This window comes from Ranitomeya imitator, chromosome 9, assembly GCF_032444005.1.
Source record: "Ranitomeya imitator isolate aRanImi1 chromosome 9, aRanImi1.pri, whole genome shotgun sequence".
Lineage (NCBI taxonomy): Eukaryota > Metazoa > Chordata > Amphibia > Anura > Dendrobatidae > Ranitomeya > Ranitomeya imitator.
In genome coordinates this window covers 33,200,792-33,226,489 of record NC_091290.1, presented here as the reverse complement: position 1 = coordinate 33,226,489, position 25,698 = coordinate 33,200,792, and the positions used below count along the sequence as shown (strand labels likewise).

General features: G+C 43.3%; 1 protein-coding gene across 1 annotated transcript in view; it reads right to left on the bottom strand.

Annotated features, from left to right (window-relative positions):
• Positions 1 to 3,919: 3,919 nt before the first annotated feature.
• The window catches only part of RIN1 (Ras and Rab interactor 1), a 33,374-nt gene continuing 11,595 nt past the window's right edge, over positions 3,920 to 25,698 (bottom strand). Inside the window, exons 5-11 of the mRNA XM_069740309.1 lie at positions 12,618 to 12,690; positions 12,029 to 12,120; positions 10,919 to 11,932; positions 8,038 to 8,343; positions 7,655 to 7,786; positions 7,206 to 7,342; positions 3,920 to 6,111 (exon numbers count right to left, since the gene is read on the bottom strand). Of these exons, the coding sequence (XP_069596410.1) occupies positions 5,761 to 6,111; positions 7,206 to 7,342; positions 7,655 to 7,786; positions 8,038 to 8,343; positions 10,919 to 11,932; positions 12,029 to 12,120; positions 12,618 to 12,690 (2,105 nt within the window). The 3' untranslated portion in view covers positions 3,920 to 5,760. The remainder of the gene's footprint in view (positions 6,112 to 7,205; positions 7,343 to 7,654; positions 7,787 to 8,037; positions 8,344 to 10,918; positions 11,933 to 12,028; positions 12,121 to 12,617; positions 12,691 to 25,698) is intronic.

Here is a 25,698-nt window from a genome sequence, read left to right as displayed (position 1 = left end):
CACTAAATTCCACCGTTGTAAAAAGTCAGTTTAATGAAATTCCTTCCTATCTGCAAGTGATGTGATTGAAGCATTTAGGAAAAACAAAAACACCGCAAAGTGAAGATCACATACCATTACAGAGTGGGGTCGCCAAGTGCTGAAGAGCAGAGGTTGAAAAAGTCACCAACGCTCTGCTGACTCCATAACTGCAGAATCCTAACCTCCTTTGGTATTAATATTATCAAAAAGAATAACTCTGCTCTGGAAGCTTTATAGATTGTGTTTCCAGAGTTGAGTAGCCTATGCAAGCACTGGAATTTCGGAACCTTCCTTGTAGAAGTTTGTAAACTTAACACCACCTCCAAGGGATTTATCTCTTTAACAATGTAGTAAACATCTTGCCCGCAACGGCTTTGTACTTATTAAATCCCCCATCTGTGTGTTTTGATAGCTCCAGCAGTACTCCACTGCCTGTACACAGGGCCGGTTTTAGATAAAGTGATGCTCACATATTGCACCATCACACAAATATTTCGGTTGTATTTACATCTGGGGTAGGGGGGCCCTAGGCAGTTGCCTAGTCTGCCTGCCCCTAACACCGACCCTGCCTGTACCACGCTCTAATGGTAGTAGTAGTAATCTGTAAAAATCTTAGTCCATGCCCTCATCATCTCCCGCCTCGACTACTGTAACCTCCTGCTCTGTGGCCTCCCCTCGAACACTCTCGCACCCCTCCAATCTATTCTAAACTCAGCTGCCCGACTAATCCACCTGTCCCCCCGCTATTCCCTCTGCCTCTCCCCTCTGTCAATCTCTTCACTGGCTCCCCATTACCCAGAGACTCCACTACAAAACCCTAACCATGACATACAAAGCCATCCACAACCTGTGTCCTCCATACATCTGTGACCTCGTCTCCCGGTACTTACCTACACGCAACCTCCGATCCTCACAAGATCTCCTTCTCTACTCCCCTCTTATCTCTTCCCACAATCGTATACAAGATTTTTCTCGCGTATCACCCCTACTCTGAAACTCTACCACAACACATCAGACTCTCACCTACCATCGAAACCTTAAAAAAAAAAACCTGAAGACCCATCTCTTCCGACAACCTGCAGTAACCACCGACTGACCTAACCACTGCACAACCAGCTGTATCCTCACCTACTGTATCCTCACCCATCCCTTGTAGATTGTGAGCCCTCGTACCAGTCTTGACTTGTATTGTTCAAGATTATTGTACTTATTTTTATTACGTATACCCCTCCTCACATGTAAAGCGCCATGGAATAAATGGCGCTTTAATAATAAATAATAATAATAGTTGTGGTCACCAGTAGTGATGAGCGAGTATACTCGTTGTTAGTGCTCGGAGATTTAGTTTTTGTCGCCTCAGCTGCATGATTTATGACTGCTGGACAGCCTGAACACGTGGGAATCCCCTAACAAACAGGCATTCCTCACATGTATTTAGCCTGTCTAGCAGCTGTAAATCATGCAGCTGCGGCAACGAAAACAAAATCTCCGAACACTAGCAAATACTCGGAGACCACCCGAGCGTGCTCGTGAAAACCCGTGCAACGAGTACACTCGCTCATCACTAGTCACCAGCAATTTTCTGTATTCAGCTCAGATGACTATGCATGATTCTGAACACGAAATAGAAAGATGGTGTCCTGTCACTGCACAATCTCAGAGGGCAAATGGTGAAGATGGGAAAATCTTACACATTTTAATAAAAAGCTGCAAATAATGGTTAAAATGGCAACGTGCTTGTTAATACAAGCAAGTTTGCAATTTACCTCTTATTAAAAATCCTCTTCTTTCTCAATAACAGAGGGATCTTTTCAATTTCAGTTTATTACTCAGGTTACTCATCAACCCTGCAGTCTATCAGAAGTATCCATACGGATACACGGGTACGGAGCACGCACTTGCAGGCTCTTTGTTATAGAGCTTGTAACTGCTGCTCTGAAACTGGCCGGATCAAGCTTCATTCGGCCAGCTTCAGTCACCTTACGCTCATCCGAAGCTAGAGATGCAGAGCTACCTTTGCTTTAAACATGGGAGAAGTCACAGGTCAGACCAGCAATGACTGTCAATCTACAGGAGCACAGTGCTACCCTGGCAAGCAGGAAGCCGTGAGGCAGAGGGAGCGGTGCGCTCCAGAAGAAAGATTAGAACAACTCTTTAGTGACGACACACAAACTGTGGCCGCTATTAATACATCTCCATGAACCCGGCTACTACTGCACAGGAAAAAAAATTATTCACATTTTAAAAGTGTCTATTTATTGTTATATCAAAGAGCAAAAACTTACATAAAATATATTAATTTATCTATACAAAGGTTTAATAGGCTTCCTGTTCTGTAACCTTTATCTATTGTTAAGGAACTGTTGTAATTTTGGGGTAAATTCAGACATCACTGGAATAATTCATTTTGCAAAAAAAGTAGCTACCATGCGACTTTATTGTCATTTTTGCTAGATTTTTAAGACTTTTTTCTAGAACTTCTTATATGGCCAACAGCAATAATGTACATCATATAAACACTGCAAATGGATTCAATGGTAACACTGGGAAATCCTTTTGCCAGTAAAAATGTTCAGTTTTGTGGATAAATACTGTCTTTACATGGTCACTGCATGTAACTTTATTACACCTTTTACCATTTATTTAGTGCCAAGAAAGGGATCAGAGTCTCTCAAAGTTTACTGAGACTATTCTTTCAAGGGCAACTATAATACATGGACTCACCAAGTCCAACAGAGTGGGCAATAACTCTTTACAGAAAAAAATACTAATTCTGGATAATAAAAATAATTCTATGCGCCATGCCCCACATGACCGGGCAGGAAGCTGCAGCAGCATGATAGGCGATGGGCAAACCTAGGACAAGGAATTATGATCTTTTATTATTTCTTCATTCCTTTCTCTGTCATCTAAAAATATGCTTTATGTTGGCGAGAAACCAAAAGCATAAAAAATTATTTTTCGGGGAAGATTCAATTCTGACTGAATTTTATTGTAGCCTAATAGAATCTAGCAGCCGATTCAATCAAATGTGCCGGAAACAAGTTTCGGTAGATTCACTGATCTCCAAAAAATCGGAGACCCTTTTCTAAGAGATTCATAAGTTCTAAAAGGACATATTAGTAAAGGTCCAAGTTTATGGGGAACCTGTCATACTGAACATGCAGTCTGATCTACACGATGCATACTATAGAGAAGGCAGCAACCCAAAATAAAGAGGAGTACTAAGTTCACAAATGTATGAAAAGGTATAAGTTTAATTAGATACATTAAGTGCAAAAACATTATATCAAAAAATCAACACAATGTACAAAATAAGTCAAAGAGACACAAATAGCAAAGGATCAGGTAGATAATGGCTACTGTGTCCTGGCTGAAATGGGCAAGGGCATAATATAAAGTGCTAGTGCCTATAAATCAATCATGGGACTGCACCTTGATAAAGCTAATGCAAAACGCGCGTCGGTGGCGGAGTGGCGCGTTTTCCTGCCTGAGCTGTAGCATGGGTAAGCACTTTTGGGAGATGGGATAGTACCTGTATTACATGTGGACTAAAATTATGATAACATATTTTATATCTATTCCCTTAACTCCCATGATTGATCAGCCAGGACACAGTAGCCATTATCTACCTGATCCTTTGCGATTTGTGTCTCTTTGACTTACTTTGTACATTGTGTTGATTTTTTGATATAATGTTTTTGTACTTATTATGTATCTTATACCTTTTTATGCATTTGTGGACTTAGTACTCCGCTTTATTTTGGGTTGTTGGCTGTATTGAGGAGTGTCCTAATTTTTGTACTGTTTAGCCGATCCACTTGATGATTGGTCTGGCCGGTACCTTTTACAAATGGTTCCTATTATGGTTTATATTATTACTATAGAGAAGGGTAAATTACACAGATAAGGCGACTTTTTAATAAGAAATGTTAGAAAATGACTATGCCTAATTATCGGGCTGTTTTTCAGTGAATGCTACTAGTGCTTAGCAATTGCAAATTAGTATCAATAAATGCAGATCAATTATATATCAACCATAAAGGGAATGTGTAATCAGAATCACTATATTAAAAAGCAGACATTTTGCAGTTTTAACACTGACACTTATATTAGACTTTTCTGTAATCTCATTATCACCACAGACAGGATTACAATGAATAGTAACTCCTCTACAATACATAACACAGGATCCTTCAATCACAAAAGGTGATGTCACAGCTCTCCTCCTCCTCCTGTACAATGACTGATAACACCTCTATATACAGTAGATAACACAGGATCCACCATTCACAATAGGTGATGTCACAGCTCACCTCCTCCTCCTGTACAATGACTGATAACATCTCTATATACAGTAGATAATACAAGATCCACCATTCACAATAGGTGATGTCACAGCTCACCTCCTCCTGTACAATGACTGATAACACCTCTATATACAGTAGATAACACAGGATCCACCATTCACAATAGGTGATGTCACAGCTCACCTCCTCCTCCTGTACAATGACTGATAACACCTCTATATATAGTAGATAACACAGGATCCACCATTCACAATAGGTGATGTCACAGCTCACCTCCTCCTTCTGTACAATGACTGATAACACCTCTATATACAGAAGATAACACAGGATCCACCATTCACAATAGGTGATGTCACAGCTCACCTCCTCCTCCTGTAAAATGACTGATAACACCTCTGTATACAGAAGATAACACAGGATCCACCATTCACAATAGGTGATGTCACAGCTCACCTCCTCCTCCTGTACAATGACTGATAACACCTCTATATACAGTAGATAACACAGGATCCACCATTCACAATAGGTGATATCACAGCTCACCTCCTCCTCCTGTACAATGACTGATAACACCTCTATATACAGCAGATAGCACAGGATCCACCATTCACAATAGGTGATATCACAGCTCACCTCCTCCTCCTGTACAATGACTGATAACACCTCTATATACAGCAGATAGCACAGGATTGATAACACATCTATACAGTATATAGGAAATAACACAGGATCCAGCATTGGCAATGGGTGATGTCACAGCTCACCTCCTCCCTTTACAATAGCCCTTGCCCAGAAAAGAGCTTGCTCATATCAGAAGCTCATAAAGGGTCTATATGACGGAAAGGACCTGAGTCAGTCTACTGCTGCTAATGTCCATGTGCCAAACAGGCAGTAGGAATTTTAAATTAGTCACCGTGAACATTGCAAGGTTTTTTTTTCATGTGAATTGTGATGTAAAACTGTAAATAAAAGCATTTAACATAATTTCTGATTACACATTTCCTTTAATTATACTTTAGGAAACGTATCATTGACGAGTGGTCATATGTGAAATCAAATATGTGCAAAAACTGCATATATTCCATAAGTCCAAAGTGCTGATCATGTGAGATAGCATCCTGCAGAGATGTTATTTTTTTTTCTTTACCGACGCCAGGTTATAAAATGAAATGAGTAACAGTCAGTGTAAAGAAGGCCTAGATTATAGAGACGTTGATTGGGGTGACGTTTCTTATTTTTATATATCCGGTAAGAACCTGTGTGACGTAAACAGTGATGATATCACCGTAATATGCGATAAAATTGGATATAACCGCCAATGGAAATATTCATCGTTATCGTTCCAATCTTGGGCTTTCTCACAACATTGTAACCTGAAGGCACATGGTAAATGACCACATCTCTAAGGCACCTTCTTCCCCAGTAAAATTTACATAGGAGTCTTTGATAAATCGGTAGCACTGCAAGGATCGCCCAACGAATCTTGTGTTAGAGAGTTCTTTGCACCGTCCCTTTCGTCCAGCCGCTGATAACAGAAGAAGAAACTGGAGGCCGATTCCTTGAGCTTTGCTTTGATTTCTTGAGGCAATGCGTCCGGTGGAAGCGCTTTTTCTTCATCATCACCGCAATGCAGGAATATGGAGAACTCTTCTGGGTTAGAAGGCTTAAACTTGAGGGCACAGAGGCGCGTGAGGTCAGCCACAGTCTGTGATGGCTTCAATAAGATAGTCTTTGTAGTGCAGCCATTAACTGGATCTTGGTGAGCAACTCGCAAAAAGTTCTGGAAATATGAAATGGGATCGAGGAGAAGATTACATAATTTTTTTGACCTTTTTTTTGTTTCAATTTGTAAAAATAAAAATCTTAAATTTTCACTTTCTTAGACGTCAAATAATATTAAACATGTAGGTAATATACCATGCAAGACAAGAATATGTAGCAAGAAAGGATTGGAGCAGAAGCAAAGTAACAGCCTAGGAGATATCAAGAACACTTCTTACTTTATAGCTCCTTTTGTCTAATTTTTTGCTTATTTTTTCTATTAGTTTTTTTCTGAACAGACAAATGTTCTACTAATGACAAGTTACTCCTCATTTTTTCTTAAATAATGTGCAAATTGTGCTGCGTTTTCTGAAGTGTAAACATATACGCATTAGAAATATCGTCATACATAATGGCCTCCTGCTTCCATGAAAACCAGCTGACTGATAAAACTACTTTTATTGGCATACCCCTTTAACATTAATCATATAAAAAGTACTTAAAGGGGATGTGTTACATGCTATAGATATATATATTTTTACTTGGTGTAAATGCCGCTTTTCTTCTGAATCCAGGATGTTTTTTTCTTTTTTTCCTGTATCTCTTCATTCCTGAGATATTGCCCTCTTTTCCCATTATATAAATCAATTTTTTTTCCCAATCGGGCATTTCCTTGACTCTTCCTTTTATAGGAGTCATCTAGAGGACTACCCACTTAGATAATAAGACTAGATTTACATAAAGGGAAGATGGAGAATATCTCCAGAACGGTGAGGCGCAGGAACAAAATAAAAACATTGGATTCAGGAGGACAGCAGCATTTATAGCAGCTCAAAACAATTACTTGTTTATGGCAAGTGTGTGTTCTTTTTAATATTCTGATGAAATTCCACTACAACAGTTTCTCATCCCTGTGATCAGTTTATTGGTTGTCCTTCTTTGGACACCTATTAGAAGGTAATAACCCCATCATACTGGGGACACCACACAAGAGCTGCTGTATTGGAGATGCCCTTCACCAGTCTTGCCATCACAATTTGGCTGTTGTCAAAGTTGAGCAAATCGTTATATATATGAGACTATAGTATAGTTCTTGTAGCATAAATAATATACCTGCAGGTCATGGAGAGATGGAAGACCTTGCCTTCTTCGATGCCACTCACTTAACGATAGTCCAGCATCCTGGGGGTGAGTGTGTAGCGAGGACAGGACAGAAAGAGCGGCAGAAACACTGGTAAGGTAGTATCCTCCTATTAAACAGAAAGATAGTAGTAATTTATAAGCAATTCATTAAATGGTGAAGTTAGGCTTTTTGAAGGCAAGAGTGGGCGATGTCTATATGTCCCCCAAAAAAGTCTTGAGGTCCCAAAGTCATCACTTTAGCTGTCTATCTTCTCCGATTGTGAACGATGCTTTCCAGACTGATAGTCGGTCTCCTAGCCTGCATATATGAGGCTGTGGAGTTCAGGTTGGTAGATCCAGAGTAAGTTCTGAAATCGTGGTCAGTACTTGGATGTTGATATATGGTATTACTACTAGATAGTAGTAACAAGGATTCCTACCTTCTCCTATGAGAGCTTCATCAGGCAGAAGTTCTGTGGTGTAGTGTATGTCCACCAGAAGGTAAGGCACGTCACATAGAGCCAAGACATAGCACAAGGCAGGGAGGAACTCATCGGCACCACACACATCATCTGCAGAAGACAAGACTAAAATTACATTCCGACATTTTTTCAAGGATTTTCAGCGGTCAATGAAGAATAAACTCATGACCGGTTAACATTTCTTTGTCACGTATCGCTAATGTAAATTTCAGATCAGACATTGGGTGTGGAAAGATCCGTACAAGGCTAGCCTCAAGTAGTTTTTTTTCCCCACCCCGACCATTTATATATTATATATATATATATATATGTATATATACATATATATATATTTATCTTACCTTGCTGTGTGTCCATGCTCCTATAAACGCCCCGACATGCCTGTAGCAACACACAAACTTTATCAACAGGTGAATATTTTTCCTGCATTCGAAGCAATTTTTGACGAATTTTCTCCAGATCTTGAACCACGGGAGCTTTCAGCTTCACTCCGAGCAGAGTTGGCCCATCCCTCTTGACTGCTTGCATATTCTTCCCAAGTTTTTCCAGCTCTTCACTCTCCTCCATTCCTCTCTGAATTTCAGACACTAGAGAAGTCCTCAGAGGTTTTAAGATAAGACGATGCATTGATTTTTCTAAGACACGTTCTGAAATATAACGTAGAATTGAGATTGTCTTGTAACATTGTGTGACGTACTGTAGATTCACAAGATAAAACATTTGAAAGTTAAGTTACACAAAATCCTGGCTCTTTGCTGCCTCTTCTGCATCCTCTACATGTATCGCCATTGTTTCTTTTCTAGGTTGATCATAATCCAAAATGCATTCAAGCGAACTGTCCTGATTATGCCTGGAACAGTCCCCGCAAATTTTGCGGTGTCCTTGACTGGGAAGGGACAGAGGTTAAACCCAACTCATAAATTGGGTGGTTCCAGGCATGATTGGGGCAGTCCATACATTGCCATCTTTCTATAAGAAAGGAAGATAATGTGTTATGGTAATGTACAGTCATGTAAAGTGTTAATGCACCATGTGAGTAGTATATAATGCAAATTAAGCATAGGACTAGCTTTAGGATAGCATAAGTACGGTTAATATAGTAAGTGATTAAGCAATAGCATAGGACATAGGATAAGAACAATATGTTTAGTCTGTAGAATAGGAAATAGTTAATGACACAACTAGCCCAGTGTGTGGGAACTAGTGTTAATAAAAGGCAGAGCAAAAGAGGGGAGAAGCCAGCGCAGCCTAAGGTTAAGACGCAATACATAAAGTGCAAATGCACATATTAATTTCTAACTGTATTTTCAAAATGAGACATTTAGCAAACAATTGATCAATTCTTTGAGCCTAAGATTAAAACGTAGTGTAGGACTGCCCCAATATGAGAATGCCGTGAAGAGGCGGGGTGGCTCAAAGAATTGATCAATTGTTTGCTAAATGTCTCATTTTGAAAATACAGTTAGAAATTAATATGTGCATTTGCACTTTATGTATTGCGTCTTAACCTTAGGCTGCGCTGGCTTCTCCCCTCTTTTGCTCTGATATTGGTAAGTGGCTGACCACCACTGTTGCCGTGCGCCTCGCCGGGTTACGCGCGCCATTCTTTCTGTGTTTCTGTGATTGATAGGCTGCTGTACACACAGCAGCCCTGCCCTGCCTTAGGCTTTGTTTAATTATGCACCTGTGCCTCAGCCTGTCTCATTCTTTATCTGTGGTTCTGGAGGGGCAGTGTGGAGGTTGGATCTGAAATGTCTGTCTGGACCTGGTCAACCTTTATCCTCGCTTGCCTTCTCTGGTGCCATGGGGATGACTCAGTAATGCTCCAGGTACAGCTTGCATTTAATGTGGTCTTGCTTTTAATTCATTTAGGAGGCCTCTATGGCACAGCGAATATTTAAAACGTAGTGTAGGACTGCCCCAATATGAGAATGCCGTGAAGAGGCGGGGTGGCTCAAAGAATTGATCAATTGTTTGCTAAATGTCTCATTTTGAAAATACAGTTAGAAATTAATATGTGCATTTGAACTTTATGTATTGCGTCTTAACCTTAGGCTGCGCTGGCTTCTCCCCTCTTTTGCTCTTAATAAAAGGCAGGCGCTTCCTGCTAGTGAGTGGTTAAAGAAGTGAAGTGTCAAGTTCAGGTGCAGTGGGCTGCTAGGGACAGCATGGGCCAATCGTTCAAGGCAGTAGGAGGCTGTACTGAGATCCTTGATGCACATTCCTGTAACATCTGGAGCCTAGGGCTTGGGCCAGGTACCATGGAGCGGGCCTGGTCTTCTGACATGTTGTGGTCGATAGACATGGAATTAGTTGGGGGGCAGGTGGCCAGTCCCAGATGCACTGCTGAAAAGGACAAGAAATCCCTGAGGCTGATGAAGTCAGAGGGCTTGAATCCAGGATGAACAAGTGGCAGAGCTGAAGAGGTACTGTAGTAAGGAAGGAAGAAATGTGAAATGCTGTGCCCTATCCCACATGTCACCATCTGATGAACTTGAACTGACTAGTAAACATTTGCCTGTTGTAAAAAACTTGGTGTCCCCTGAATTGTGTGTGGCGGCTCTTGAGGAAGAAAGCCTGGAGGCAGCGGAGGCCTGCGGCCTACAAGTGGGTGTGATGCACCCCAGATTTGACAGCACATTGGGACTGGGACACCGTTTGTCTGTAAAGGACCAGACTGTGACCGGACAGCAACTTGGTCATAACAACCGCTCTCTCGCACCTTACAGTCATTACAGTAGTTAGACTTTTACATTGATATGTCAATGGCATTCTTACTTTTGGCTTAGAATCAACTAAATCAAAGAGTTGACGACCCCCGATTCATCAAGCATTGGTTTCATTAAAAAAAAAATTGCAACTTTTGATAGCTTTACGTCCACCAACTTTTCGAACAGGTGAGGGCATGGCCGAGCTCCGTCAACAGTCATCATAATTTGCAACAATAAAGTTGTGTAAAGCAAAAAATTTTACAGGACAATGAAACTCTGGATGAGATGTGAAAAGAACTTAACGGCAGCAGAAAAATGTGCGGATGAACAGTAGTAACCAAACATGGATTAGCGTAAAGTGTTGTGCCTGCAACTAGAAACCACAGCGAGTGCAATCGCAGAATGACAATTCATAAGTATTCCACATGTGGTCACTCACACTTGGTCACAAAAGTGTAATATCATCGTATTAGATAGGTCCAAATCTATAGCTATTTTTCACTGTTCTCACCTTGTTCATCAGATGTAAGTGCTTCCAGGTGGGTTTCTGCACTTTCTCTCAGCATATTCTTCATTTTATCCATGAAAGCTCTGACTTCCCTTAATACGCTCTGGTAATGTTTTCCTTCCTCTTGTTTTTTATCTTTACTGGGATTGATATCCACTTTTTGAAGAAAACCCTGCAGTTCCTTCCCAAATTCAGTGGTAACATCTTTGCCCATTTCTTCGATTAATATAATCATCTTGCGTTCTGGAGATAAAAGGGACAGGAAGGCTCCACTGACTGCTCGAAAGGAGGAACGTCCACTTTTCTTTTTTTTCCTTCTTGTAAGTTGAGGAGAAAACTTTCCTCCGTCCTCTGATGTCGCATCTTCTATGCTGCTGATGGAACCACTATCCTGCTCTTCTACAGAATTCCCTCCATTTATGTGGTTCTCTTTTCCATCCTTAATTTCTTGTGTCCTTGGAGCTGCAGTTGGAACGTTGTAGTCTCCTACGTCTTTGGAACGCATCGGTGACAGTTTAAGTCCAAGGTCACGGCTGCCTTTGCTCAGACTCTTCCTCAGACGATGTCTAAGAGATGAGCGAGGTTTTCTATACTCTTGGTCTTCTGATACCTCCTGGGCTTGCACTTCCCTGTTGACCTCTGAAGCTTTGACTGATGTCTCCTCGTCTTCCTCTTTCACAGACTCTTCATATGGTACCGGTGGAGGTGGATTTAGTGGAGGAGAGAGAGAACCAGAATTTTCAGTAGATACTCTGACTTTAATGCTTTTCTGGAAGTGAGAACGCTTGAGTGCCCCGGAGTCTTTGGATTTGAAGAGGGGGTTTACAAAGAAGAGGGCCCCCTCTTTTCCTTCTACGGAAACTTCTTTGGGGCTACGAGTTTTCAGTGATGGGATAATAGTTGGACTAATTGTGTCTGGCAGGTCTGGTGATAGAAGATTCAGGGACAGTGAAGGAGAGGAAGTAGCTGTTGGGGCCGAAGAGTAATTTCGAGCATTAAGGGAGGAATTCCAAAATTCTGAAAAAGTTGAAAAATACAGAAATATGAACAATGATATCATAATATATTAATAACAATAATGAATGTTTTTCTATAACAAAATTAAATATTTACCATGTCCTAAATGGGAAATGGCCTCTAACTGTTTTCGTGAAGTTACTTTTTCTATAGCTGCGGGAAGTCTAAGCATATAAGGTAGGACATCCCTGAAAAAGACAAGCAATAAATATTAAAAAAGCAGTAAAGATGTCAGACGATTGTTTTTATGTGTCTTCACTGAATACAGATTTTACCTGTGAATGAAAGATCAGTCCAGGAGGAGAAAGAAGCATATTTCTCTGATAAGATACCGTATATTACAACGTTGCTTATTATCGTGTGTACTATTGATTTATTAGATAAAAATTAAACCAATTCTTTAACATAAAAGAAGACTTAAAGATCCAATACAAGCATTTTTATTTTACCTTTTCTATCATCCCTGCTTCCTCATAGATTGTAAGCTCTTGCAAGGAGGATCCTATCTCCCCTATTGTTACTCTATAATGTCTGATATTGTTTATACATGTCCCCAATTAATTGTAAAGTGCTTGCACTACGTAAATAAAAATCAATATTCTTTTTATTATTAGTCTAAGGGGAAGATTTGCTAAGTCAGAGTAAATAATGGTAAGAAAGAAAGACAGTGGACAACGAAAATCACCTTTCAGTACTGTAATACGACACAAGCTTTATAAGGTCCGGAAAGGTAAGTGGAGAATTTTCCAGGCAAAGACCTGTATGGAGACAAAAAGCAAAGTAATTTTTAGGTTCTAAAAAAAAAAAAAGAAAGCTTTAGGTTCTGTTCACAATTTTTTTGGTAGATGTGTTCGTGTACTATAATAGGTAACTTATTAAGTCTTTTATGCTCTACTGAAAATCATATTCTGCTATTTTAAATAGCTGGGTTTTTTTTTGGGGGGAGGGTATTTTTATTACAAATAATTTCATTTTTTTTTACACCTTATAGAAGAGTTTTCTAACCAGATCATGCTATGAAAATAATTACCGTACATATTCATGCCCAATGTGATGTTCTCTCTAAAGAAAGCGCCACCAGGAAAAATGTAACAAAAAATGCAGAGTTTTCTAATATTTTTGGAGGGGCTACCTAACTGTTTTTTTTTTTTTTTTGTGCTCATTTTTGATTCTGATTTTGAAAAATGTTACAACTGAAAAACTAACGCCGGTTTATCAGAATGTAAGGAAATTGAAAGACTATGTTCTCCACGGCATCCGTACTCCGATCTGTGTGGCGCTCAGGCAGGAGCTGTGAGTTTCTCTCTCCTGAGATGTGCACTTCTTGGGACATTTTTCGAGTCATATGGGGTTTTCAGTACCCGAACCCCCACTAATTCTGCTTTAAGATAAACTTTCAAACTTTTAGTTACTTTTTTAAATGCAGCTGGCTACATATATGTGGCAGGACGGAAGAGGTAGTAGAGATGTGGCAGGACGGAAGAGGTAGTAGAGATGTGGCAGGATGGAAGAGGTACAAGAGATGTGGCAGGACGGAAGAGGTAGTAGAGATGCGGCAGGACGGAAGAGGTAGAAGAGATGTGGCAGGACGGAAGAGGTAGAAGAGATGCGGCAGGACGGAAGAGGTAGTAGAGATGCGGCAGGACGGAAGAGGTAGAAGAGATGTGGCAGGACGGAAGAGGTAGAAGAGATGTGGCAGGACGGAAGAGGTAGTAGAGATGTGGCAGGATGGAAGAGGTACAAGAGATGTGGCAGGACGGAAGAGGTAGTAGAGATGCGGCAGGACGGAAGAGGTAGTTGAGATGTGGCAGGACGGAAGAGGTAGAAGAGATGTGGCAGGACGGAAGAGGTAGAAGAGATGTGGCAGGACGGAAGAGGTAGTACAGATGCGGCAGGACGGAAGAGGTAGTAGAGATGCGGCAGGACGGAAGAGGTAGTAGAGATGTGGCAGGACGGAAGAGGTAGAAGAGATGTGGCAGGACGGAAGAGGTAGAAGAGATGTGGCAGGACGGAAGAGGTAGTAGAGATGCGGCAGGACGGAAGCGGTAGTAGAGATGTGGCAGGACGGAAGAGGTAGAAGAGATGTGGCAGGATGGAAGAGGTAGAAAAGATGTGGCAGGATGGAAGAGGTAGAAGAGATGTGGCAGGACGGAAGAGGTAGAAGAGATGTGGCGGGACGGAAGAGGTAGAAGAGATGTGGCAGGACGGAAGAGGTAGTAGAGATGTGGCAGGACGGAAGAGGTAGAAGAGATGTGGCAGGACGGAAGAGGTAGTAGAGATGTGGCAGGATGGAAGAGGTAGAAGAGATGTGGCAGGACGGAAGAGGTAGAAGACATGTGGCAGGATGGAAGATGTAGAAGAGATGTGGCAGGACGGAAGAGGTAGTAGAGATGTGGCAGGATGGAAGAGGTAGTAGAGATGTGGCAGGACGGAAGAGGTAGAAGAGATGTGGCAGGACGGAAGAGGTAGAAGACATGTGGCAGGATGGAAGAGGTAGTAGAGATGTGGCAAGACGGAAGAGGTAGAAGAGATGTGGCAGGACGGAAGAGGTAGAAGACATGTGGCAGGATGGAAGAGGTAGTAGAGATGTGGCAGGATGGAAGAGGTAGAAGAGATGTGGCAGGACGGAAGAGGTAGAAGACATGTGGCAGGATGGAAGAGGTAGTAGAGATGCGGCAGGATGGAAGAGGTAGAAGAGATGTGGCAGGACGGAAGAGGTAGAAGACATGTGGCAGGATGGAAGAGGTAGTAGAGATGCGGCAGGATGGAAGAGGTAGAAGAGATGTGGCAGGACGGAAGAGGTAGAAGACATGTGGCAGGATGGAAGAGGTAGTAGAGATGCGGCAGGACGGAAGAGGTAGAAGAGATGTGGCAGGATGGAAGAGGTAGTAGAGATGTGGCAGGATGGAAGAGGTAGAGGTAGAGAGGAGATGTAGAGCCCAACTATATTGAAAAAACATTGAGTGGACAGTCTTAGGCACATGATTATGTTCCTATCTGATTATTCAAGGATCTAAAAATGTCATGAGTTGAAGACGACATTGAACTTTAACCACCAGTGTCAGCACAAGCTGCAGATACTGTATATATAGGATATAGTTCCTTTCTTAGATAAGTAGTAGGGTTAGTACAATCACGGTGTGCACTTACTGATAGGGAGGGACATAATGGCACTGAAATTAAATTACCTATTGAATTTTTACCTGTATATTACCCTTTTAATCCCCTATTTGGCTAATAAATGAGGGGCCAAGGCAGAGTAACCGGTCTATGATGTCCATATGTTTTAAAGGGATTTGTCCGGGACTTATTACCTGATTACCTGTCCGTACAATAGGTCACCAATATCAAATCATTGGCGGTCCGATACTTGGCTCCCCTACCAATCAGCAGTTATCTGCTCTAGGGGTGGCCGATATAAGCAATGTATGAGGCAGAACACAGCAGATCCCTACTTTATTTAGTGTCTACTTCACATTATCTCCTACTCCGGTGAATAGCACATACTGTACGGCATGCACAGATCACAGCATAAGTAAAGTTGTATGAGGAGCGAGCGCCATGTTTCTGTAGTCAAACATGACTCCACACACGAGGGTTCAAGTGCAGCACACTTCCCAAAGGACCACCCAGGTAACCATCCATCCACCTATCATAGGTCTATATGGATTTTGTTCTCATGTACAGTACAGTCCAAAAGTTTGGACACACCTCATTTAAAGCTTTTTCTGTATTTTCATGACTATGAAAATTGTACATTCACACTGAAGGCATCAAAAATATGAATTAACACATGTGGAATTATATACTTAACAAAGAAGCGTGAAACAACTGAAATTATGTCTTATATTCTAGGTTCTTCAAAGTAGCCACCTTTTGCTTTGATGACTGCTTTGTACACTCTTGGCATTCTCTTGATGAGCTTCAAGAGGTAGTCACTGGGAATGGTTTTCACTTCACAGGTGTGCCCTGTCAGGTTTAATAAGTGGGATTTCTTGCCTTATAAATGGGGTTGGGACCATCAGTTGTGTTGTGCAGAAGTCTGGTGGATACACAGCTGATAGTCCTACTGAATAGACTGTTAGAATTTGTATTATGGCAAGAAAGCAGCAGCTAAGTAAAGAAAAATGAGTGGCCATCATTACTTTAAGAAATGAAGGTCAGTCAGTCCGAAAAAATTGGGAAAACTTTGAAAGTGTCCCCAAGTGCAGTGGCAAAAACCATCAAGCGCTACAAAGAAACTGGCTCACATGAGGACCGCCCCAGGAAAGGAAGACCAAGAGTCACCTCTGCTTCTGAGGATAAGTTTATCCGAGTCACCAGCCTCAGAAATCGCAGGTTAACAGCAGCTCAGATTAGAGACCAGGTCAATGCCACACAGAGTTCTAGCAGCAGACACATCTCTACAACAACTGTTAAGAGGAGACTTTGTGCAGCAGGCCTTCATGATAGAATAGCTGCTAGGAAACCACTGCTAAGGACAGGCAACAAGCAGAAGAGACTTGTTTGGGCTAAAGAACACAAGGAATGGTCATTAGACCAGCGGAAATCTGTGCTTTGGTCTGATGAGTCCAAATTCGAGATCTTTGGTTCCAACCACCGTGTCTTTGTGCGACACAGAAAAGGTGAACGGATGGACTCTACATGCCTGGTTCCCTGTTGTGAATTCTGTGGCTGAATTCACTTCTGTGGTCACAAGTGGTATTGCAGTCTCTGGGCTTCCTCCCTCAGGTGTTTTGGTGAGCTCGTTGGCTGCCTTGCTATTTAGCTCCACCTGAGTCTGTCTTCCTTGCTCCTTGTCAATGTTCCAGTGTTGGATCTGAGCTACTGCATCTTTCCTTGGGCCTGCTGCTCTGCTAGATAAGTGCTTCTAGTTTGTTTTCTGTTTTTTCTGTCCAGCTTGCTATTAACTTTTGCTGGAAGCTCTGAGAAGCAAAGGGGTGCACCGCCGTGCTGTTAGTTCGGCACGGTGGGTCTTTTTGCCCCTTTGCGTGGTTTTCGTTTTAGGGTTTTTTGCAGACTGCATAGTTCTCTTTGCTATCCTCGCTCTGTCTAGAATATCGGGCCTCACTTTGCTGAATCTATTTCATTCCTACGTTTGTCTTTTCATCTTGCTAACAGTCATTATATGTGGGGGGCTGCCTATTCCTTTGGGGTATTTCTCTGAGGTAAGTCAGGCTTGTATTTCTATCTTCAGGCTAGTCAGCTCCTCAGGCAGTGCCGAGTTGCATAGGTAGTTATAGGCGCAATCCACTGCTGCTTATAGTTGTGTGAGGATAGATCAGGTACTGCAGTCTACAGAGATTCCACGTCTCAGAGCTCGTCCTATTGTTTTTGGTTATTGCCAGATCTCTGTATGTGCGCTGATTACTGCACGCTGTGTTGCCTGATTGCCAGCCATAACAGTACAAGGAGCCACACCAATGATTCCCAATAGAGGGAAAAAAGAAATCCTGACATCATTTTTTTTTCTTAGCTCTGTCTTCAGTCTTTTTTTTCCCCTAGACATTAGAGTGCTTCAGGACACAGCTGTGGACATGGATATTCAGGCTCTGTGCTCCTCAATGGATAATCTCGTTGTAAATGTACAAAAGATTCAAGATACTATTGATCAGAAATCGATGCTAGAACCAAGAATTCCGATTCCTGATTTGTTTTTTGGTGACAGAACTAAGTTCCTGAGCTTCAGAAATAATTGTAAGCTATTTTTGGCCTTGAAACCTCATTCTTCTGGTAATCCTATTCAACAGGTTTTGATTATTATTTCTTTTTTGCGCGGCGACCCACAGGACTGGGCGTTTTCTCTTGCACCAGGAGATTCTGCATTGAGTAATGTTGATGCATTTTTCCAGGCGCTGGGATTGCTTTACGATGAGCCTAATTCAGTGGATCAGGCTGAGAAAAATCTGCTGGCTTTATGCCAGGGTCAGGATGATGTAGAAGTATATTGTCAGAAATTTAGAAAGTGGTCAGTACTCACTCTGTGGAATGAATCTGCACTAGCGGCTTTGTTCAGAAAGGGTCTCTCTGAAGCTCTTAAGGATGTAATGGTGGGATTTCCTATGCCTGCTGGTTTGAATGAGTCTATGTCCTTGGCCATTCAGATCGGTCGTCGCTTGCGCGAGCGTAAATCTGTGCACCATCTGGCGGTATTGTCTGAGAGTAAACCTGAGCCTATGCAGTGCGACAGGACTATGACTAAAGTAGAACGGCAAGAACACAGACGTCTGAACAGACTGTGTTTCTATTGTGGTGATTCTACTCATGCTATTTCTAATTGTCCTAAACGCACTAGGCGGTTCGATAGCTCTGCCGTTATTGGTACTGTACAGTCCAAATTCCTTTTGTCCATTACCTTAATGTGCTCTTTGTCATCGTATTCTGTCATGGCATTTGTGGATTCAGGCGCTGCCCTGAATCTGATGGATTTGGATTATGCTAAACGTTGTGGATTTTTCTTGGAGCCTTTGCGGTGTCCTATTCCGTTGAGAGGAATTGATGCTACACCTTTGGCCAAGAATAAGCCTCAGTACTGGGCCCAGCTGACCATGTGCATGGCTCCTGCACATCAGGAAGTTATTCGCTTTCTGGTACTGCATAATTTGCATGATGTGGTCGTGTTGGGGTTGCCATGGCTACAAACCCATAATCCAGTATTGGATTGGAACTCTATGTCGGTAACCAGCTGGGGTTGTCAGGGAGTACATGGTGATGTTCCATTTTTGTCTATTTCGTCATCCATTCCTTCTGACATCCCAGAGTTCTTGTCGGACTTTCAGGATGTATTTGAAGAGTCCAAGTCTGATGCCCTACCTCCGCATAGGAATTGTGATTGTGCTATCGATTTGATTCCTGGTAGTAAATTCCCTAAGGGTCGTTTATTTAATTTGTCCGTACCTGAACACACCGCTATGCGCAGCTATGTGAAGGAGTCCCTGGAGAAGGGACATATTCGCCCATCGTCGTCACCATTGGGAGCAGGGTTCTTTTTTGTAGCCAAGAAGGATGGTTCGCTAAGACCGTGTATTGATTACCGCCTTCTTAATAAGATCACTGTTAAGTTTCAGTATCCCTTGCCATTGATTTCTGACTTGTTTGCTCGGATTAAGGGGGCTAGTTGGTTCACCAAGATAGATCTTCGTGGTGCGTATAATCTGGTGAGAATCAGGCAGGGAGATGAATGGAAAATGGCATTTAATACGCCCGAGGGTCATTTTGAGTATCTGGTGATGCCGTTCGGACTTGCCAATGCTCCATCTGTTTTTCAGTCTTTTATGCATGACATTTTCCGTGAGTATCTGGATAAATTCTTGATTGTTTACTTGGATGACATTTTGATCTTCTCAGATGATTGGGAGTCTCATGTGAAGCAAGTCAGAATGGTTTTCCAGGTACTGCGTGCTAATTCCTTGTTCGTGAAGGGATCAAAGTGTCTCTTCGGTGTGCAGAAAGTTTCATTTTTGGGGTTCATCTTTTCCCCTTCTACTATCGAGATGGATCCGGTTAAGGTTCAGGCCATCCAGGATTGGACTCAGCCGACATCTCTAAAAAGTCTGCAGAAATTCCTGGGCTTTGCTAATTTTTATCGTCGCTTCATCTGTAATTTTTCTAGCATTGCCAGACCATTGACCGATTTGACCAAGAAGGGTGCTGATTTGGTTAATTGGTCTTCTGCTGCCGTGGAAGCTTTTCAGGAGTTGAAGCATCGTTTTTGCTGTGCCCCTGTGTTGTGTCAACCTGATGTTTCTCTTCCGTTCCAGGTCGAGGTTGATGCTTCTGAGATTGGTGCAGGGGCGGTTTTGTCACAGAGAGGTTCTGGTTGCTCACTGTTCAAACCATGTGCTTTCTTTTCCAGGAAATTTTCTGCTGCTGAGCGTAATTATGATGTGGGCAACCGAGAGTTGCTGGCCATGAAGTGGGCATTCGAGGAGTGGCGTCATTGGCTTGAGGGTGCTAAGCATCGCGTGGTGGTTTTGACTGATCATAAGAACCTTACTTATCTTGAGTCTGCCAAGCGCTTGAATCCTAGACAGGCCCGTTGGTCGTTATTTTTTGCTCGTTTTGATTTTGTGATTTCATACCTTCCGGGCTCTAAAAATGTGAAGGCGGATGCTCTGTCTAGGACTTTTGTGCCCGACTCTCCGGGGTTATCTGAGCCGGCGAGTATCCTCAAGGAAGGAGTCATTGTGTCTGCCATCTCCCCTGATTTGCGGAGAGTGTTGCAGAAATTTCAGGCTAATAAACCTGATCGTTGTCCGGCCGAGAAACTGTTCGTCCCTGATAGGTGGACTAGTAAAGTTATCTCTGAACTTCATTGTTCGGTGCTGGCCGGTCATCCAGGAATCTTTGGTACCAGGGAGTTGGTTGCTAGATCCTTCTGGTGGCCATCTCTGTCACGGGATGTGCGTGCTTTTGTGCAGTCCTGTGGAATTTGTGCTAGGGCTAAGCCCTGCTGTTCACGTGCCAGTGGGTTGCTTTTGCCCTTGCCGGTCCCGAAGAGGCCTTGGACACATATTTCGATGGATTTCATTTCTGACCTTCCCGTTTCTCAAAAAATGTCGGTCATTTGGGTGGTCTGTGATCGCTTTTCTAAAATGGTCCATCTGGTGCCCTTGGTTAAATTGCCTTCCTCCTCTGATTTGGTGCCTTTGTTCTTCCAGCATGTGGTTCGTTTACATGGCATTCCTGAGAATATTGTTTCTGACAGAGGTTCCCAGTTTGTCTCGAGGTTCTGGCGAGCCTTTTGTGGTAGGATGGGCATTGACCTATCTTTCTCCTCGGCCTTCCATCCTCAGACTAATGGCCAGACCGAACGAACCAATCAGACCTTGGAAACATATCTGAGATGTTTTGTTTCCGCTGACCAGGATGATTGGGTGTCATTTTTGCCGTTGGCTGAGTTCGCCCTTAATAATCGGGCCAGCTCGGCTACCTTGGTCTCTCCATTTTTCTGCAATTCTGGGTTCCATCCTCGTTTCTCTTCAGGACAGGTTGAGTCTTCGGACTGTCCTGGTGTGGATTCTGTGGTGGACAGGTTGCAGCAGATCTGGACTCAGGTGGTGGACAATTTGACCTTGTCCCAGGAGAAGGCTCAGCTTTTCGCTAATCGCAGACGCCGTGTGGGACCCCGACTTCGTGTTGGGGATCTGGTTTGGTTATCTTCTCGTCATATTCCTATGAAGGTTTCCTCTCCTAAATTTAAACCTCGTTTTATTGGTCCGTATAGGATTTCTGAGATTCTCAATCCGGTGTCTTTTCGTCTGACCCTCCCAGACTCCTTTTCCATACATAATGTATTCCATAGGTCGTTGTTGAGGAGATACGTGGCACCTATGGTTCCATCTGTGGAGCCTCCTGCCCCTGTTTTGGTGGAGGGGGAATTGGAGTATATTGTGGAGAAGATTTTGGATTCTCGTGTCTCTAGACGGAAACTCCAGTATCTGGTCAAATGGAAGGGTTATGCTCAGGAAGATAATTCCTGGGTTTTTGCCTCTGATGTCCATGCCCCAGATCTTGTTCGTGCCTTTCATGTGGCTCATCCTGGTCGGCCTGGGGGTTCTGGTGAGGGTTCGGTGACCCCTCCTCAAGGGGGGGGTACTGTTGTGAATTCTGTGGCTGAGTTCACTTCTGTGGTCACAAGTGGTATTGCAGTCTCTGGGCTTCCTCCCTCAGGTGTTTTGGTGAGCTCGTTGGCTGCCTTGCTATTTAGCTCCACCTGAGTCTGTCTTCCTTGCTCCTTGTCAATGTTCCAGTGTTGGATCTGAGCTACTGCAGCTTTCCTTGGGCCTGCTGCTCTGCTAGATAAGTGCTTCTAGTTTGTTTTCTGTTTTTTCTGTCCAGCTTGCTATTAACTTTTGCTGGAAGCTCTGAGAAGCAAAGGGGTGCACCGCCGTGCTGTTAGTTCGGCACGGTGGGTCTTTTTGCCCCTTTGCGTGGTTTTCGTTTTAGGGTTTTTTGTAGACTGCATAGTTCTCTTTGCTATCCTCGCTCTGTCTAGAATATCGGGCCTCACTTTGCTGAATCTATTTCATTCCTACGTTTGTCTTTTCATCTTGCTAACAGTCATTATATGTGGGGGGCTGCCTATTCCTTTGGGGTATTTCTCTGAGGTAAGTCAGGCTTGTATTTCTATCTTCAGGCTAGTCAGCTCCTCAGGCAGTGCCGAGTTGCATAGGTAGTTATAGGCGCAATCCACTGCTGCTTATAGTTGTGTGAGGATAGATCAGGTACTGCAGTCTACAGAGATTCCACGTCTCAGAGCTCGTCCTATTGTTTTTGGTTATTGCCAGATCTCTGTATGTGCGCTGATTACTGCACGCTGTGTTGCCTGATTGCCAGCCATAACAGTTCCCACCGTGAAGCATGGAGGAGGAGGTGTGATGGTGTGGGGGGGCTTTGCTGGTGACACTTTTGGGGATTTATTCAAAATTGAAGGCATACTGAACCAGCATGGCTACCACAGCATCTTTGTTATGAACAGGTAATTCAGAACCACAATGGACCTTGAAGTTCAGAGCACACAAAGTGACCTGACATTTACCAAAAACATAGGACGAGCTCTGAGACGTGGAAACTCTGCTGACCGCAATCCCTAATCCTATCACACCACACTAGAGGTAGCCGTGGATTGCGCCTAACGCTCCCTATGCAACTCGGCACAGCCTGAGAAACTAACTAGCCCTGAAGATAGAAAAATAAGCCTACCTTGCCTCAGAGAAATTCCCCAAAGGAAAAGGCAGCCCCCCACATATAATGACTGTGGGTAAAGATGAAATACAAACACAGAGATGAAATAGATTTAGCAAAGTGAGGCCCGACTTACTGAATAGACCGAGGATAGGAAAGATAGCTTTGCGGTCAACACAAAAACCTACAAACAACCACGCAGAGGGGCAAAAAGACCCTCCGCACCGACTAACGGTACGGAGGTGCTCCCTCTGCGTCTCAGAGCTTCCAGCAAGCAAGAAAAACCAATATAGCAAGCTGGACAGAAAAAATAGCAACAAAAGTAACACAAGCAGAACTTAGCTTATGCAGGATCGACAGGCCACAGGAACGATCCAGGAGGAAGCAAGACCAATACTAGAACATTGACTGGAGGCCAGGATCAAAGCACCAGGTGGAGTTAAATAGAGCAGCACCTAACGACTTAACCTCATCACCTGAGGAAGGAAACTCAGAAGCCGCAGTACCACTCTCATCCACCAAAGGAAGCTCATAGACAGAACCAGCCGAAGTACCACTCACGACCACAGGAGGGAGCTTGGCCACAGAATTCACAACAGTACCCCCCCATTGAGGAGGGGTCACCGAACCTTCACCAGAGCCCCCAGGCCGACCAGGATGAGCCACATGAAAGGCACGAACCAGATCGGCAGCATGGACATCAGAGGCAAAGACCCAGGAATTATCTTCCTGACCATAACCTTTCCACTTAACCAGATACTGGAGTTTCCGTCTCGAAACACGAGAATCCAAAATCTTCTCCACTATATACTCCAATTCCCCTTCAACCAAAACCGGAGCAGGAGGATCAATAGATGGAACCACAGGTGCCACGTATCTCCGCAACAATGACCTATGGAACACATGGATGGAAAAAGAAGCCGGAAGAGTCAAATGAAAAGGCACAGGATTAAGAACCTCAGAAATCCTATATGGACCAATGAAACGAGGCTTAAATTTAGGAGAGGAAACCTTCATAGGAATATAACGAGACAAAATTACCCCCTCTTTGAGAATACCCGCCGGCTCAGGCAAACCCGGAGAATCGGGCACAAAACTCCTAGACAGGGCATCCGCCTTCACATTTTTAGAGCCCGGAAGGTACGAAACCACAAAGTCAAAACGGGAGAAAAACAGCGACCAACGAGCCTGTCTAGGATTCAACCGTTTGGCAGACTCGAGATAAGTCAAGTTTTTGTGATCAGTCAAGACCACCACGCGATGCTTAGCTCCTTCAAGCCAATGACGCCACTCCTCGAATGCCCACTTCATGGCTAGCAACTCTCGATTGCTAACATCATAATTTCGCTCAGCAGGCGAAAATTTCCTGGAAAAGAAGGCGCATGGTTTCATCACCGAGCAATCAGAACTTCTCTGCGACAAAACAGCCCCTGCTCCAATGTCAGAAGCATCAACCTCGACCTGGAACGGAAGCGAAACATCTGGTTGGCACAACACAGGGGCAGAAGAAAAACGACGCTTCAACTCCTGAAAAGCTTCCACAGCAGCAGAAGACCAATTGACCACATCAGCACCCTTCTTGGTTAAATCAGTCAACGGTTTAGCAATACTAGAGAAATTATTGATGAAGCGACGATAAAAATTAGCAAAGCCCAGGAACTTCTGCAGACTCTTCAGGGATGTTGGCTGAGTCCAATCATAAATGGCCTGAACTTTAACAGGGTCCATCTCGATAGTAGAAGGAGAAAAAATGAACAAAAAAAATGAAACCTTCTGAACACCAAAGAGACACTTTGACCCCTTCACAAACAAAGAATTAGCACGCAGGACCTGGAACACCATTCTGACCTGCTTCACATGAGACTCCCAATCATCCGAGAAGACCAAAATATCATCCGAGTATACAATCAGGAATTTATCCAGGTACTCTCGGAAAATGTCATGCATAAAGGACTGAAACACTGATGGAGCATTAGAAAGCCCGAATGGCATAACCAGGTACTCAAAATGGCCTTCGGGCGTATTAAATGCTGTTTTCCATTCATCGCCCCGTTTAATACGCACAAGATTATACGCACCACGAAGATCTATCTTGGTGAACCAACTAGCCCCCTTAATCCGAGCAAACAAATCAGACAGCAGCGGCAAGGGGTACTGAAATTTGACCGTAATTTTATTTAGAAGGCGGTAATCAATACAAGGTCTCAGCGAACCATCCTTCTTGGCCACAAAAAAGAACCCCGCTCCCAATGGCGAAGATGACGGGCGAATATGACCCTTCTCCAAAGACTCCTTCACGTAACTCCGCATAGCGGCGTGCTCAGGTACAGATAAATTAAACAGTCGACCCTTAGGAAACTTACTACCAGGAATCAAATCGATAGCACAATCACAATCCCTATGCGGAGGTAGGGCATTGGACTTGGGCTCATCGAATACATCCCGGTAATCAGACAAGAACTCTGGGACCTCAGAAGGGGTGGATGATGAGATAGACAGAAATGGAACATCACCATGTACCCCCTGACAACCCCAGCTGGACACAGACATTGATTTCCAATCTAATACTGGGTTATGGACTTGTAGCCATGGCAACCCCAACACGACCACATCATGCAGATTATGCAACACCAGAAAGCGAATATCCTCCTGGTGCGCAGGAGCCATGCACATGGTCAGCTGGGTCCAATACTGAGGCTTATTCTTGGCCAAAGGCGTAGCATCAATTCCTCTCAATGGAATAAGACACTGCAAGGGCTCCAAGACAAACCCACAGCGCCTAGCAAACTCCAAGTCCATCAAATTCAGGGCAGCGCCTGAATCCACAAATGCCATGACAGAATAGGAAGACAAAGAGCAGATCAAAGTAACGGACAAAAGAAATTTCGACTGTACCGTACCAATGGTGGCGGACCTAGCGAACCGCTTAGTGCGCTTAGGACAATCGGAGATAGCATGAGTGGAATCACCACAGTAGAAACACAGCCCATTCTGACGTCTGTGTTCTTGCCTTTCAGCTCTGGTCAAAGTCCTATCGCACTGCATAGGCTCAGGTTTATGCTCAGATAATACCGCCAAAT